The sequence below is a fragment of the Xyrauchen texanus genome, chromosome 41 (genome assembly GCF_025860055.1).
Source record: "Xyrauchen texanus isolate HMW12.3.18 chromosome 41, RBS_HiC_50CHRs, whole genome shotgun sequence".
NCBI classification, from domain to species: Eukaryota; Metazoa; Chordata; class Actinopteri; order Cypriniformes; family Catostomidae; genus Xyrauchen; species Xyrauchen texanus.
The window spans coordinates 11061555-11078542 of NC_068316.1; the positions used below are offsets into that span (position 1 = coordinate 11061555).

Below are 16988 nucleotides of genomic sequence, written 5' to 3' on the forward strand. Positions count from 1 at the left end.
TTGATATAATACAGTACCTTATTGCCAAATCCCTGCATATTCCCACCCCAAGTATGCTTCATATTTTGACTGTAAAATGGCAGGCAAAACTGCTAAAAATATATAGATTTGACTCTTGAAGGTCTCTGCATTGTTCTGTCTTTTCTGAGCACTGAAGTAAAGCAATTATTGTTAATAATTTGCACTTTACAAATTCATCCCTTTATTATTTTATCTGACTCCAATTTTAAATTGACCTCTAATTTAGATTAAAGCTCTAAATTCTTTCTGATCATTCTTTTATTTGAATCATTTAAGTTATTGATTACTCTAAATCTCTTCTATTCATTTACCTTTTGATCAGTTTCTAATGAGATTCAAACTGATAGTCTTTAAGTGGCTTCCTCCTACATTAAAGCTTCAGTTATGATAGAAATGATTCTTAAAATGGGATTCTCCTGCTCGGTTCCTCCAGAGAGGTTTCTCCTATTTTAAAGACCCAGTATTGATATAAATGATTTCAGAGGAATTAGGAATAAATCAAAAAGAAACAATTTATTTGCCAGGTAGGATTTAAAACACAAGTTAAAGAAACAAGTCAAAGAACCAACCTGGCAGTTGAGAAAAGTACATGTAATTGCAAAGCATGGGAAATCTGAATGCAGATTCCTAGTATTACAGTTACACACATCGAGGTGTGGGATCATCTGACTACAGAGAACCTTGAGCTCTGGGCCAGCCTTCCTTAAATATCCAGACAGAATACACATTGTTTACCAAATGGTATTATCCTTTGAGAATTTGTGGGTGAATTGGTTCTTGGCTTCCTGGTGTTAAACCTTCAAGGAGGGGGATAGGCCTCCAGAATTATTCAGTATTTGGCAAAGACCTTATAACTTTGTTGTCATTAAGTTTTATAAACCTGGGGACAAAACACTATACCAGATGCACCGAGACATTTTAAATGATACCAAACATGTTACACTAGTTACATTATTTGTATACATCAGATATGGTCTTTTGTTACATACAGATCTCAGGTGAGTTTGAGGTGATTCTGGGCTGAAGGGGAATGGATGAGGAGGAGAGGGGAGAGAATGGGACAGATGTGGAAGGGCAATAATGAGGTGTGAATTTGCAGTCTTCGCTCAGTGGGGTGTGGTGCCTCAGGAAGAGTTGCTAATTGTGAGAAAGTTCATTTGTTGATTTTCTCAAAGATCATACATTTGCTCTTTGTCTTTGAATGCAAACACATTGGCACCCCGCCTTATATGACGTTAGGGAACAAACTATAACAAAGCAAGCCAGGTCTAGAGTGGATCGAAGTATTTCTCTCGCATGTGTACGCAACCCAGCGTACACATGCGTGGACTGTGTATTTTGGCTTCGCTATACTCAACGCATAATTTCAATTCATTTAAACCAGCTGATCTTAGTTCAGGGGACTTTGTGCTGTCAGTAAAGGGTTCAATTTTCAACGTACTTGTCATGTGACAAAACAACTTGGCGCTGATCAAAGTGGAGTTTGTCTTTTGGAGAAATGCCAACAAAACTACATCTGGTAAGAAACCTAATTAAGTTTTTACATTGAAACCTGTTTGAGTCAAAAGATTACAGTCTCTAGTTTCATCTGATAAGTCGATCAAATTAAAAAAAATGGCTTATCGCGAGAGGCCATGTTGCTAAAGACAATGTACACTAAAGTGTACTTTAACACATTTTTTCCTTAGAAATCCTATTGTTACCGTGTTTTATCATTTACAATTATATTTATGCATTTGGCAGACGCTTTTATACAAAGCGACTTACAGAGCCTTTCTTACAGGGACAATCCCCCCGGAGCAACCTGGAGTTAAGTGCCTTGCTCAAGGACACAATGGTGGTGGCTGTGGGGATCGAATCAGCGACCCTCTGATTAACAGTTCTGTGCTTTAGCCCACTACGCCACCACCACACCGCACACTCACATTGGATGATGCTGGCCACTACATTAAATCAGAATTAATTATGCAAATTTCTGAAGTAATGCCTGTAACATCTCAAAAACATGAATAACCAACACTCATTTAAACATAAATAATTTTATAAAAATATATGTATATGTATATCTGATCTGAGGGAGCTGTACCAATTGTTTATTGCAGACTTTATTAAAGAATTTTGCTGAATTATGACAATTTCCTTTTCTTTCTTCGAAAATGTAAAAAAAATAAGGTGGCCCTACGGTTTGGACATTCATGCCTCTTTAAAAAATGTATGAATATCATTGCATTAGATGGAACATTTCAAACCAATCCACAAACAGATTATACTAGCCCTTCACAACTTTACTTTTTACTAGCTGATCCCAAGGTCATTTTTCCTGGATGTATGAAGGCTGTGTATCATTTGGAAGGCTGTGTCCTCTGGAGGTCACATTTGTCGGCAGCATGTCATCGAAGCTGTCTCGTTTCAGAAAATCGAGTAGGACACTTCAAATGCGATCTTCTTTCATGGTAATTCAGAGGATGTATGTGTGTATCCTTCGTGGGCACTCATAACCAACAATTCTTTGCTTCAACGGAAATGTCCAAATAAAAATTAGGCCAATTTGCCCGTAAATATGACGTTCAAACGCAAGGAATGTTAATTCCCAAGTTGAAGTACCTCAGTAGAAGGGTGCAGAGTATATAATATGTATGATTATATTCATATATCATTAAAATAAAGTATTAGACAAAAAGTACACCTGTAAAATCTATTCTCTTTTCTCTTTACATCATTAAAACACTCCTAAAATGTACATAATACATTCCCTTCAAAAGAGACTTTGTTCCCTTCTCACTCAAAGTGCATGCGCTTATTAAAGAGTGGCGTGCTGTCATAGCAACCATGTTACGTTCCATTTCCATTCGTCCTACGAAGGCCGTCTCGTTTAAATGAGACTTGTTTAAAGGAGGATGCTCGGTATACTGCAGCCTTCAAAGGACGCGTCCTACCTAGCATGCAGCCTTCGAAACGAGACACAGCCGAAGTCAGTTTCCCTCAAGTTTACACAGGTGTCCTAGCAGAGTAACCACAGGTGAAGTTCATCACATTAGCTGTGTTCATATTCCACTACGTTTATTAACCAAAAAGTGTCTAAACAGTTATATTTTATGTTTATAGTCTTCATTTTGAACAGTGTATCTATTATTATAATATTTAAAACCTAATAAACATCTTTTTGTGAAAACTGAAATATGTACTTGTGTTATCTTTCTTTTGTTATCTAATGCAATGACATTCATGTGTTTTTAAGTGTGGCTTAAGTATCCAAATGCATTTTGGGTCACTTTATATGACTACATTCTCCTGATTAATTTCTTATGAAAAGAAATATGATATGAAAAAAATTATAAGCAAGGATGAAGAATATGATTGTTAAAAACGAAAGGGGAAATCATCTTCATAATTTAAAAAAAATCCCAGCACACCTGGGCAACAACAAAACTTTAGACTAATAATATTTCAGTCATCTTAAGCATGCATCCTAAAACTCATCCTAAAACTCAGAATCACTGAATTTGTCTCTCTCAGTCATCCGTACAAAGGTGAGGCTTGTTGTTATATAAATGAATGCTGTTGCTGTAATATATGAAGCGTATCTGGACAGAAGGGGGATTTTTGGCGTTGTATGTGGTGCCTTTATGCTTCCTGAAGCTATTTTTGAGTGGTTAAGAAGAAAGAGGAACTGGATGGAAGTTGCAGACTGCTTATCTGTTGTCTCCGATTTGATCCTCAACTTCTGTCTCCTGTTTCAGCGCTGAATGAGTTTTTCTAATCCTCTTTCTATTTCCTCTAACACACACTCATACTTGCATTAGAAATCAGACCCATGAAATCAACATTGGAGTTTTGGAGTTAACTTGTCTAAAGTTGACAAAATGTACTTTTAGTAGATATACACATTTCAAATGATAGTCTTTCTGTCTCTTGGGAAAACAGACCAAAATATTGATGACTTCTGTCACATTACACACATTTTTGCCAATCAAAAGCTCTCTAGATTGTGAATGCCCCTCCCCCTAATAATACTTGCAATGTGAATGAAGGGTTGAAGGATTGGGCTAAGTGTTGAGATGGCTTGTTCTTAAAAGCAAACTTCTGCTTTCTCTTGCTTGTGTTGTTAAGGAGTGTCCTGGCCGGCAGGCTGATTGTTAGCCATGCAGCGACAGCAAGAACCCACGGTCAGCACCCTGCATCTTGTGGCCAATGATATGACTGATATCATGGAGAACTTGGACACACGAGAACTCGACATTGGAGATGGGGAAGAGGAGTTTGATGGGCAGGACCCTAACAGTGCAGGTAAAAGAAACAAAAACCATCATAAAATCTAACCCACTCAAAATAATCTGAATGAAAGGAAAATAACACCCACATGACTCAAGTTTTAAAGTGATGGTTCAAGCAAAAATACAATTTCTGTAATTTACACACCCTCATGTTGTTCCAAACTTGTGACATTAATTTCTTTGTGAAACACAAAAAAGATGTTAGGCAGATTGACAGCCTCAGTCACCATTCTCTTTCACTGTATGGGAAATAGATGCAATAAAAGTGAATGGTGACTTAGGCTAACATTCTGTCTAACATCTCTTTGTTTCCGTAGAAGACTGAAAGTCTGATGGGTTTGTGATTTTTGGGTGAACTATCTATTTATTTGAAGCAACCAGTGTAACTGACTGATCAGTTTGAAACGTTTCCACAGAAAACAGAATCCCCTTCTCAGCGGTGTATAAAACGAAGGGCTTCAAAGAATCTGGAGCACGTGTGTTTCTTACAGCGCTTCCTATTACCGCCAAAATCCTGGAGGTGGAACGTTTCACTTCCGCCCAAGATCGCTTCAACATCACCACACAGAGAAGCGTTTCGAAGGTGAGATCTCCCACTCCCATTCCCTTTCATCAAGTGTTAGTTATGTGGGCTGAGGAAGTATATTTGTTGCCCGGGAGATTTAGAGGTTGCCAAGGCAATTTACATGTTGCCCTGGAGATTTGGACACCATATACAAAAACACTTAGCACATGCAAAATATAATAGTTTAGTTTTTTTTAAGAATAAAGAAACAAATGGCCATGTTAATAATTTTGACTAATAACAGTCATTACATGTTTTGAAAATAGATTTACCACCCATAAATTAAAATTATGTCATAATTTTCTCACACTCATGTTGTTCCAAACCTGTAGGACTTCCTACTGTGGAACACAAAAGACAGAATGTTAGCCCCAGTCACCATTCAGATCAATTTAATCTTTATCCCATACAATAAAAGTGAATGGCGACTGAGAGTAACATTCTGTCTTAAATCCCCTTTATGTTCCATTTAAGAAAGGAAGTCATGTGGGTTTTGGAACCACATGAGGGTAAGTGATGACATAATTTTCATTTTTGTGTGAACTATCCCTTTAATAATGACTAATCTGATGTATCCAGGCGCTTCCTGCAGTGTTTAAGATAGAGTTGAGGCATGGAAACTTCACCTGGATGGTGAAGAGGAAGGAGAAACATTTTATGGAGCTTCACAGGGAACTCCGCACCTACAAGACCTTCATCAGAATTCCACTGCCCACCCGCAGGTGACCTGATAAAAAATTCTCACCGTCCAACACTACCAGTCAAACGTTAGGACACACCTACTTATAATTTATTCTGACTATTTTTCACATTTTAGAATAATAGTAAAGTCATCACATCTATAAAATGGATGAATGGAAGCATGCAGTGACCAAAAATGATAAACAAATTAAAACTATTTTATATTAGGGGCCTGGGTAACTCAGCGAGTATTGACGCTGACTACCACCCCTGGAGTTGCAAGTTTGAATCCAGGGTGCGCCAGGTCTCCTAAGCAACCAAATTGGCCCAGTTGTTAGGGAGGGTAGAGTCACATGGGGTAACCTCCTTGTGGTCGTGATTAGTGGTTCTCGATCTCAATGGGGCACGTGGTAAGTTGTGCGTGGATCGCGTAGAGTAGCACGAGGCTCCACATGCTGTGAGTCTCCGCGGTGTCATGCACAGCAAGCCACGTGATGAGATGCGTGGACTGACGGTCTCAGAAGTGGAGGCAACTCAGACTTGTCCTCAGCCAGCCAGATTGAGGTGAGTAACCGCGCCACCACGAGGACCTACTAAATAGTGGGAATTGTGCATTCCAAAAAAAGGGGATAAAATAAAAAAAATAGAAAAACTACTATCTTATATTTTAAGATATTCAAAGTCAATTTTAGGATGTCTTAGTTTATTTTTTGTTTTTTTCTGGTCCATAGTCATGCAGAACGGAGACAAACTGTAAACAGGAACCTTGAACGGAATATGCCAAATCTACCCCGGGGAGGAGGGGAAGAACTAGCCAGGGAAGAGCAAGTCTCCAGTCGAAAAGTCAGTTTACCCTTTCAGTGGTACACATCTGACATCATCGGATGGTTAACACATTGGCTGCTGTCTGATTATGGTGATATCTGTTTTGATTTCCACAGAGACAACTTGAAGACTACTTGAATAGACTGCTGAAAATGCCAATGTATAGAAACTACCATGCAACAGTATGTACATTTTTTTAAATCATGACTATGGAAAATATTTCAATTACTATGTTGTTCATTGTCTTATATGCACTAACAAACCTTTTATTTTGTGTTTTTTTTTGCCATAGATGGAATTTATTGATGTGAGTCAGATGTCCTTCATTCATGACTTGGGACCAAAAGGCTTGTAAGGGTTTTTTTGCTTATTGCTTCAAATGAAGCCTTGATACGAAGTAGCCACATTACAAGGTTTCCACAGTCATAGAAAACTTTTAGATTTGTGTTCTTAGGCCTGGAAAGTCATGGAAATTAATAAAATCTTAAAAGTCATGGAAATGTATAGTGTATATTTTTGTATATCTTCTACTATATATTACTCTCGTGTAGAGTCAAACTTGCTTGCATGCCATGTGATGTCCAATTTGTGAGTGAATCATTCTTTTGAGTTGGTTCTTGTCAATTAATTGATCGTACTGGTTCTTAAAAATCTGTAGTGCCACAGAGTGTAACACGCATCGTTTCCCTCGCTCAGCTGATTAGCCCGATTTGGGGCCGGGCGTGTGTAGTCATGGCTCAGCCCTGCCCTCCTCCCCGTCACACTTACACTAACCTGCAAACTCATCAATGTCACTTTCATTCTTGAAGTACAAAAATCTTCAAAACTTTTATGTATGCATCCTATGCAAGGACTTGTAAAATACCCGTCCTATGTTGTGATACCTGAGCCTTGCGACCTGCTTTAGTAAAAGTTATATCACCCCCCTTGTGGTCTCCCAATGTTATTACGCCAGACATTCCGCCCAACTGAGTGAATTGGAAAGCGTGCAAATTAGGCTTCTGATTAAATGTCGGCTAATGTTAATATATCGATGCTTCAAAAATAAATAAATAAAATAACATTCCAATCAATAGTCGATATATTGATATTTTATAACATCCCTAAATTACAGTAATTACAAACAACTGTATAGATTACAAAGATTCATGGCCAAAAAGTGGGAACCATGTAATTATTAATAGATAAATTCTTGCATTTTGAATGATTGATCCTTGACGTTTAGCATGTTCCCTTCTTAGGGAGGGCATGGTACTCAAAAGGTCAGGGGGTCACCGTATTCCTGGACTGAACTGCTGTGGCCGCAGCAAAATGTGCTACCGCTGGTCCAAACGGTCAGTGTTTGATCATATATTCTGAAATACTGTGTATTTGCAGGGATGACTTAGTTTGAAAAATGATTGCAATTACAATGTGCCCTAGCCTGGTTGAAAGTGTTGGTCTTTCCAGGTGGCTGGTGGTGAAGGACTCTTGTCTTCTCCTCATGAAGCCGGACACAGGTGCCATCTCATTTGTGCTGCTGATGGATAAGGCATTTAGCATCAAAATGGAAACTAAAGACACTGAGACAAAACATGGTGTCCGTATAGACAGTCTGTCCAGGTGTGTGAACTGAGGCTAGCAAAATCCAGTTGACATGCCCCAATTTGGTTAAGTGATAGAGCTTTATTCTTCTTACAGGACCCTGGTACTGAAGTTCACAAGTTACCGTCATGCCCGCTGGTGGGGGCAGGCCCTTGATGATTTTGTGCGGAAGTACGGCAGTAATTTCCTGAAGGATCATCGCTTTTCTTCCTTCGCCAAAGAACAGAAGAACATTCAGTCGAAATGGTAATTATTACACCGACAATTAGACATAATAAATTAGGTGACTTAAAGGTGGTATAAGCGATTTCAGCCATTCTACTTCCACGAGGCTGAGCTGTTGAATTAGCCACGACCCTTCATTCCAAACCCCCCCACTCCAAAGATAACAAATGAGCTTTATTGAGATTTACATCATGCAGAAACAGTTGTTTAAAACAACAGCAGCAAAATAGCACCATCAACAGACAACTGTTATGAACAACATGGCTTAAAAATATCTGAAAGCCTCAAAAATTTGCTGCAACTAAAATAATATGAGAACATGCAAAATGATTGACAGGCAGAAAGAGTCATTGTCCACGGACACATATTTATTTGCTGTTTACAGAGTATAGAGCTGTCACAGAGACAGGAGAGATGTCTTACGACACTTATTTCATTCATATCTTTCAGGGAGTAGGGACATTTTTTGCATACCTTTCCATAAAAAAATCTCTTACAGCACCATTAAACCATATGTAGGGATATTTATCAAGATTGTTTACTTTATACTGACATCCCACACCATTTGTGCTTATTTCTATAATATAATTGTTTAACATGTCCCATTACTTTTCTAAATTATCAACCTTATACCTGGTGGATGTTAACATAGATGAAAGAATCCCATAGACTTGCATTAAAGTGTGGGATTTGAGTAATATCCAATAGAATATAATTGAGACATGGGGGTGGACGCTGTTGACTTGGACCAGTTAACAACCACCCAGAACACAACTGCATAGCAACGTGCTAAATCCACTGCGAAATTATAATAATATAGTTTGAAAATGAAGTCAATCTAGTTATGGAGTTATTTGGGTTTATTAAGCAAGCTAAAACTAACTTAAGAAAAAAGTAGCCTACTTCTTGGACATTTTTCTACATTACTATTTTAAAGAGTTAAGGCACGGTCACACATAAATTTGCACTGCGAAATTCTGTGGGCGAAATACAGTCATCTCAATCGCGTGATGGACTGCTGTGGTGAAGAATTTCCCCTCACGTATTTAGCACAGAGTTCAAGTTTGGTGAACTTTGGTGGGCGGTGCTTCGTACACAGCTACACTGAATGTACACAATGGACAAGGATATAATTTTAGTGGCAAGTTTCTTTTCAACTTCACTCTGCCAGAGTAAGTGCAGCATTATAAAGTTGCTGCTTGGCATTTATTAAATTTTTTCTGATTTCACACACGCTCAACATCCGCCTTCGTCAGCTTCGCCCATGGAATTTCACAGTGCATAGGTATGTGTGACTGCACCTTTAGTATACAACACATGTTTGTTCATATATTTCCAAACCAAACTGCAAACATAATTGTTTTCCAACAGGTTTCCTGAACACTTCACCTGCCTTTCATTGGTTGGTGATACATAAATGTCCCGCCCCCAAGACAGATACATTGGTTGAGCCATTGTTGCTGTGTAGGGCTGATCAGTATGCTCAAACAAAAAGGGCAATGTTTTGATAAAACTACAGTCACATTGTTTTTACTTTTCATAGAAAATCAACCTATGAATGGCTTATTTATACTGTAGTTGTCTCTGATTATTACACTGTGAATTATTTTAACATCCAAAAAATGACACACTTACAAATCTGGCATGTATTTTGTCTGCCTAGCACAGTGATGAGCATTTCAACTCAAATATATATATCAAAATAATCTGTAAAATCTTATAATGCAGCTAGCAGAGCCATGGTTCAGAGCTTTCCCAGAAGAGATAAACATTTAAAAGCTTTAGTCCTCTGCCCCCATGTCTTCAGGTGAAGGCTGTTTCACAAGAGTAACCTGAGAGAACGAGAGGGAAAGTGTGCTGTAACTGTAGACTCCAACCTCTCATGACCCTTTAGAGGAGCAAGATAGTATTTGCTGGTCTGGACTGATGATTTGTTGTTCATTGTTGCAGCATTAAACACTATAAGCTACCTTGTCACATAAATAATGAATATTATGTAATTAACTAAAACCAAAAGCTGTGATGCTTTGCGCAGCCAGACATTTTATGCATAAATATCAGCTGAATGAAAAATGGATGTGTATTTTAGGTATGTGAATGGGAAACAGTACATGGAGGACGTGGCGAATGCACTGGAGGAGGCAGAGGAGGAGATCTTTATCACAGACTGGTGGTATGTTGAGATGAGCCTCTTGCATACATTCATCATTAACTTCCCTTTGGGTACTATCAATTTATTTAAAAAAAAGTATACACATATCAGATACAACAGAAATTATCTCATCTGTTATTATTTTGGTTAAGATGGAATAAAGTGTTCCAGAAATTGAAGAAAATCAATAACCTTTCATAGTCCAGTAAGGCAGCAGGAGAAATACTGTACTGCATATCTTTGAAGGTTTCTAGGAAATTGAAATCAACAGACCAATGACTGTAGAATTACTAAAGTAAAACACTAGCTGTGTCCCAAATCGCACACTTCTGCACTCGTCTATGCTCTTGTGTAATATGTTCTTACTAAAAATGCAAGAAAATTAGTGTATTACGAGTACCCAGGTAATGTACTTCTTCAACTGAAAAAAAAAGAAGTGTGGAATGTTGGACACTGCATGCACTCTACGGTCGCAGCTTGTGCTACATAGCGGAAGGGGTGGAGTTACCTGGCCTCTATTCTGGATTGAAAAAAAAACCCAATTGTAAATAATGCTGAATATGGAAGCTAGCAAAACGCCAGTGAAGACAGCACCTTGCAAATGTTATCTGAATGTTTTACCATCACACAATGCTTTGTGAAAATGTACAGTACATTATTTGGGAAAGTTGAACTGAGTTTGGCTAACATGCTAAAGCTAGCAGCAACATATCTTGTGCATTTGAAACGTCGCTTCTGGCAGCTGAAAAAGAGCTAATATTTCCATGCAGATAAAAATCCATTCGTGTTCCATTTGGGACAGTAATACACTTTGAAAATACACTAGATAGCCAGGTTCATTGTGTTTAGTGTGTCATTTGGGACACAGCTAGCCTACTGCGTTCTAACCAGATGCAAAGCTATACATTTCCAGGGGAAAAAAAATTATCTGTCTGTAAATTTCGAGCAACCAAATAATTTCTCTGTCCTCTAAAAGTGAAAATGAAGTGTAACTTGACATTCACAGCTAATCAAAATAATTTTATGTTTAATGTTTGCATTAATGTGGAAGAGGACTTTGGACCAATGAAGTTGTATGGAGGGTGGGCTACTCATTACAATGTGACAAACATGCAGGCTTCACACAATCATAACACACCTGGAAATATCAGGAATTTTTTAAATTGTGGGTTTCAGGCCTGAAAAAGTCATTATCAATTTCTTAAGTCATGTAAGTTTTTATATTAAATATACATTTTTATAGTTAAGCTCGGCTTTAAAAACCCTTGTCCAGTAATCACGAATGACTAGAAAAGTAATGGAAGTTAATTTTTCAAAACTTTTGGGTCAAACCAAGCAACTGACAAATATCATCACTTATTGCAACTGTGACTGGTTCGGACAAAAACATTGAGGAGATTGTGCAATATTTAGGACATGGTATAAGACCCAAGCCTACAGGAAGGTGGTAGAAAGGGATAGAAAAAAAAAAGATAGTGGGTTCACTTTGTACACACCCTCTAAGAGGGCACCTCCAGCTGGGAGCAATGTCCAAACAGATCTGTTACCTTCATCAGAGAGATACCTGGTGCTATGTTACACCATCACTCACTCATTGTACCTGGCATCCTGCGAGTGTGAGATTCAGTGTTTGTGTTTGCATCGGTTATTTTTCCTGGCTTAAAGTCCTCTTGGAATCAAAATTGAAGTTTTGAGGATTTTTAGTTTTTATGCCTATTAGCTTTGAGGTCATTTATATACTAGTGTATATGAATGTTTAGCAGATACATATTTAAATGTAGTCTTTGTCTTCTGGTAAACAGACAAAAAACATTGATGCCTCCCATTTTAGTCAATAAAATGCTCTCCCGCTATTGTGAGAATGTCCACTCCCCCTAATACCATCTGCCTCTGACTTGTAATAGCAAATCATGCACATAATGATTTATGGCTATGATGCAAACCAAAGGCTATTGACTATTGAAAAAGGGACGAGTGCTTCAATTTGTCCCTTCACAAATTCCTGTTTAGAAGTATAGGAAATATGTCGGCACAAAAAGAAAAGTGCTCTTGTTAAGGCATTTCAAGGGGTCTTTAATACATTGGTTGGAGTGACAGATCATCTGCTTTCTTAGGACGTCAATTTAGTAGACTCCGATTGAAGGGATATTTAATGTGTGGTATATAAAAAATAAATTAAAATCACTTGCAGCACTTATAATGGAGAGAAATGTTATATCTGGGCTTTTAAAAATTATTTTGTCCCATCGCAGGACTTTTTATGTAAAATGCAAAAAAGAGAAAAACTCAATAATAATAATTTTAAATTAAAAAATAAATAAAATATATATAATATATATATATATATATATATATATATATATATATATATATATATATATATATATACACACTTTCACTTATAGATAAAATATAGATTTTATGTAACCTAAAATCTTAATCTTGAAAAAGAAAAAGTTAATATCCCTGTTTTTTGTCAACTACTTGCATTTTAATTTATGTAGGCGAAAGAGTTATGTGAAACTATATGTTTATGCATATTTTACAAATGAATTTACAAATGCTTCTCCTGCTGATGAGGTCAACACTGTGTGTCATGACAGGCTGAGCCCTGAGATCTTCCTTAAGAGGCCGGTTGTCGAAGGCAACCGCTGGCGACTTGATTGCATTCTGAAACGGAAAGCAGTGAGTTAATCCAACCCGATGTTAAGCAACCCATAGCTGCAGTGATGTGCACTGTCAATAAAACCATCCCATTTACTGTTCTCTTATAATCATTTACTCTCCAGTGTGTTTTCCTGGTAATATATTCATATTGACTGGCGGATTTGCTCTGCTGATTACGAAGGTCTGTTTGTTTTGTTACATCTGGTGTCTTGCAGCAAAAAGGTGTGCGGATCTTTGTGATGCTGTATAAGGAGGTGGAACTGGCTCTTGGGATAAACAGTGAATACAGCAAACGAACACTACTTCAGCTTCACCCCAACATCAAGGTGAGAGAGATTAAAAATTTAGGAGCATGAGGAGAAATAAAGAGATTTGAAAGATAACAAAGTTCTCTTTTTCTCAGGTAATGAGGCACCCTGACCACGTGTCCTCTTCCGTCTACCTGTGGGCGCATCATGAGAAGATTGTAGTTATCGACCAATCGGTGGCATTTGTGGGCGGCATTGACTTGGCATATGGTCGCTGGGATGATAATGAGCATCGGCTGACTGACGTAGGGAGTGTAACCAGGACTCTTGTGTCTACAGAGGTTAGGAACCATAGATACTGTATGCACACATAGATGCCTCATTAGCAGCTGTTCCTATGGACTGAGATACGTCAGGGCGCCATATTGGAAAGGTCAAGCACTGTCCGTAAATGCATGAAAATTAAATGACATATGCAAACAGTCTGGATTCTTTTCCAGACAACTTTCACATGATTTGATTTGCAATAAACATTGGACAATATTGTAGATGATATTACAATTTCAAATTAATTTGAATATTGGTCAAACATTCTTAAAGTTGTCCGATGCTTGAAACTTCTAATATAAGCGGTGGGATTAGTGATCAAAAAGGCGACGGGATTAATAGGTCATAACCATAATAAAGGAATCTAGCTCCTAATACATTAATACAATATTTGTTTATTTAAATCATGTATTTGTTATTAAATCATACAGCAAGTTCATATAGTACTACACAGAGTAAGTTCTGTCCATATAGATTATAAATCATTACCTGGGATATTAAGCCCAATAATAGTCTATAATTCAAATGTACATCAATATAACCATAAAATTAGTTGAATTACACATATATTTAAAAATAGTGCATTATTCATAATATACATTAAAGGGATAGTTTACCCTAAAATGAAAATTCTCTCATCATTTACTCACCCTCATGCCATCTCAGATGTGTACGATTTTCTTTCTTCTGCTGAAGGCAAACTAAGATTTTTAGAAGAATATTTATACATTGCAAGTGAATGGTGGCCAGAATTATGAAGGTGCAAAAAGCATATAAAGTCAATATAAAAGTATTCCAAACGACTCTAGTGGTTTAATCCATATCTTCAGAAGTGATATGATAGGTGTGGGTGAAAAACTTATCAATATTTAAGTATTTTTTTAATTACAAATTTTCACATTCTTCTTTATTTTTTCATGCATACATAAATTGTATCATATGCTTAATGCATATCGCCACCTACTGGGCAGGGAGGAGAATTTAAAGACTTCAATATTGATCTGTTTCTTACCCACACCTCTCATATTGCTTCTGAAGATATGGATTTAACCACTGGAGTCTTATGGATTACTTTTATTCTGCTCAGTATATGTTAGGAGAATGTAAAGTAAAAAATTACTTTAAAATGTATCTGATCTACAAATGAATATATTATAGCACGCATATTATAATTTAGCACCCAGGTTGTTAATTTATTATATGATGAACTGTTTCCATACAAAAGCGGTTTAAGCAGCGGTCTGAGGCATGTCCTCCATTGACTTATTCAAACAGCTTTTCTTGATGACCATTCCAAGATATCCTAACCAGTCGAATGAGGCATCTACATATGTATGCATATTTTTTAGTGTCTTATGAGATACTGCATGCAAGGTCATATTATGGGTCGGCCCTGGGCCTGTGGCCACCAAAGTCTTTTTACTAAGTATTTTAACATGATTCCATTATTTATAAATATTCTGAAAATCGTCATATGTGTAACATTTAACTTGATGTCTTATATTGCACAGAATGCCACTGAAGCTTTTTCCGCAACAGCTGCTCCAGCAAACGGGTCCAGCATGGTGCACAGCAAAGGTTCTGTCATGGACAGTGTTGACCAACCGAAAATAAAAAGACATGGGAAGACCAAGAAGCTGCGTCTCAGCATCCGTAAGCACCTGCAGAAACATGGGTTGGCGCCTGCTGACAGTGTGAGCAGTGTGGAGAGCTCAGAAGAAAGTGAGTACACCCCCGTCTCTGGAACCAAGATGCTCTCTCAAATGCAGACTGGTGGATGTTACTGACCTAAACTCCCACATTCAGCTGTTATCACACAGCATCACTGATTTCTAATGTCCATTGGTAGCACTTTAATATGACTGACCATCTTATGAAATTATTTGCATTATTAAGTGCAGAAAAATATGTATATTTGTATCATTCTGATTTCGTTGAGCCTTTTAAAGAAACGCTTTGTAACATGTTGAAGATTAGATGTGATGATAAAGGGATGGTTTCACCTGAAAATTCTGTGTTTATACTTATCCTCATGTTGGAGATCTTAGGCAGAGATTTAGGAGAATGATTCCTTTAATCTGTGTAGTCATAACAGACTTCTAGCTAGATGCAGTTGCTTGTCTTATCTAGTATATTAACGTGTATTTACAGTGTGCCTTTTTTTCCTCTCAAATAGACATTTACATAGACGTATCAAATTGAGAATTTAACACACTATACTATTGGTCACTCTTGGGGTTGGGGATTTAAACAAACTCCTAATCCTAAATATTAAACCTTAGCATATACAGTAACTCCTCCCACACTCCCATCTCATCACATCTAATTAGAATGTCATATATATTGAAGTTGGGTTCTTTTGACTTGGGCCAGATCTTTACTTGTTATATCACACTCTTAAGAGTGTCCAAGGATGAAAGAACACCCTTTTCCTTTTAGGTTATTCTAACAGCATTTGCAGCCAACAAAATTTGTTGAAATGGATTGAGCTAAGGGTGCCCATGCCCTCCTGCTTGTGTCCAAGTGGTGAGTAGGACCCAGGCTTATGAGAGAAGTCTCAAGTGTGGACTCTGTGAGAGGTTGCCCCTGACTTTGATCCAAAACCCGGGGCCGGTTGCATAAATCTTTTAGACTAGTCTTACAAGTTAGTTGTCAGTAAGTTGCATAAAAACTTTCGGTCTAATTTAAGACCAAAATGTAAGACTGCATACCCCTAGGCTACCTTTCATTTACATTCTGTATTACCATGAACAATAACTGTCAGCTGAGCAAGTGGGGGCATAAGTTGAGAATTTGTAGAAAACTTAGACCGGCAACGTGGTCGATAGGGCACAACCCGATCTGGAATGCAAAAAACAGAACAAAAAAATATGTTTACATGGGCCTTAAAATGTAATTATTTTCAGTAAAGGAAAATTGTCTTGAGTGCCCTTTGTTGGGCCATGTTGTTTAAAGTCGTTCAGTGTTTTACTTTTCCCGCAATGCAAATTAGATTGACCTACTTAAGGCAGCTGTGAGCTTGTTTTATGCATCAGGCTTTCTCTGGCATTTTTAGTTAGTCAGAATAATTGTTTTACACAGTCTTAAGTTAATGGCTATGTTTATGCAGCTGGCCCCTGGATCAGTTCTGATCAGTTTCGCTGTAAAGAACTGGGTTATTAGAAGTAAGATTTCATCAGTGTACTTTGACACAGGGGCAACTTTTCTAAATGCTCAGAGCACTGTGTGGTTTGCTGTGGTTTTCACACCCAGATCTTGGGCCCAATTTTAATAGTGCTATGCCTTAGCACAGGGTTCGGCAACCTATGGCACGCATGCCAGCATTTGCACCCAGAGGGGTAATCACTGGCATGCCAGCAATGGCAAGAGAGGACTATTTTATTTATATAAATTCCACACCTGCATTCTGCACAGCCATT

The 16988-nt window shown here is 37.7% G+C and overlaps 1 protein-coding gene across 2 annotated transcripts in view; it reads left to right on the forward strand.

The window, feature by feature from the left end:
• Window positions 1-16988, forward strand: part of LOC127634465 (phospholipase D1-like) — a 42905-nt gene that overhangs the window by 15533 nt on the left and 10384 nt on the right. For both annotated transcript variants that reach the window (XM_052114050.1, XM_052114049.1), the window contains exons 2-15: window positions 4132-4308; window positions 4712-4878; window positions 5440-5582; window positions 6273-6384; window positions 6483-6548; window positions 6659-6717; window positions 7608-7700; window positions 7816-7968; window positions 8047-8196; window positions 10265-10348; window positions 12931-13012; window positions 13210-13320; window positions 13398-13583; window positions 15081-15291. In XM_052114050.1, coding sequence (XP_051970010.1) covers window positions 4164-4308; window positions 4712-4878; window positions 5440-5582; window positions 6273-6384; window positions 6483-6548; window positions 6659-6717; window positions 7608-7700; window positions 7816-7968; window positions 8047-8196; window positions 10265-10348; window positions 12931-13012; window positions 13210-13320; window positions 13398-13583; window positions 15081-15291 — 1762 coding nt within the window. In that variant the 5' untranslated portion in view covers window positions 4132-4163. The remainder of the gene's footprint in view (window positions 1-4131; window positions 4309-4711; window positions 4879-5439; window positions 5583-6272; window positions 6385-6482; window positions 6549-6658; window positions 6718-7607; window positions 7701-7815; window positions 7969-8046; window positions 8197-10264; window positions 10349-12930; window positions 13013-13209; window positions 13321-13397; window positions 13584-15080; window positions 15292-16988) is intronic.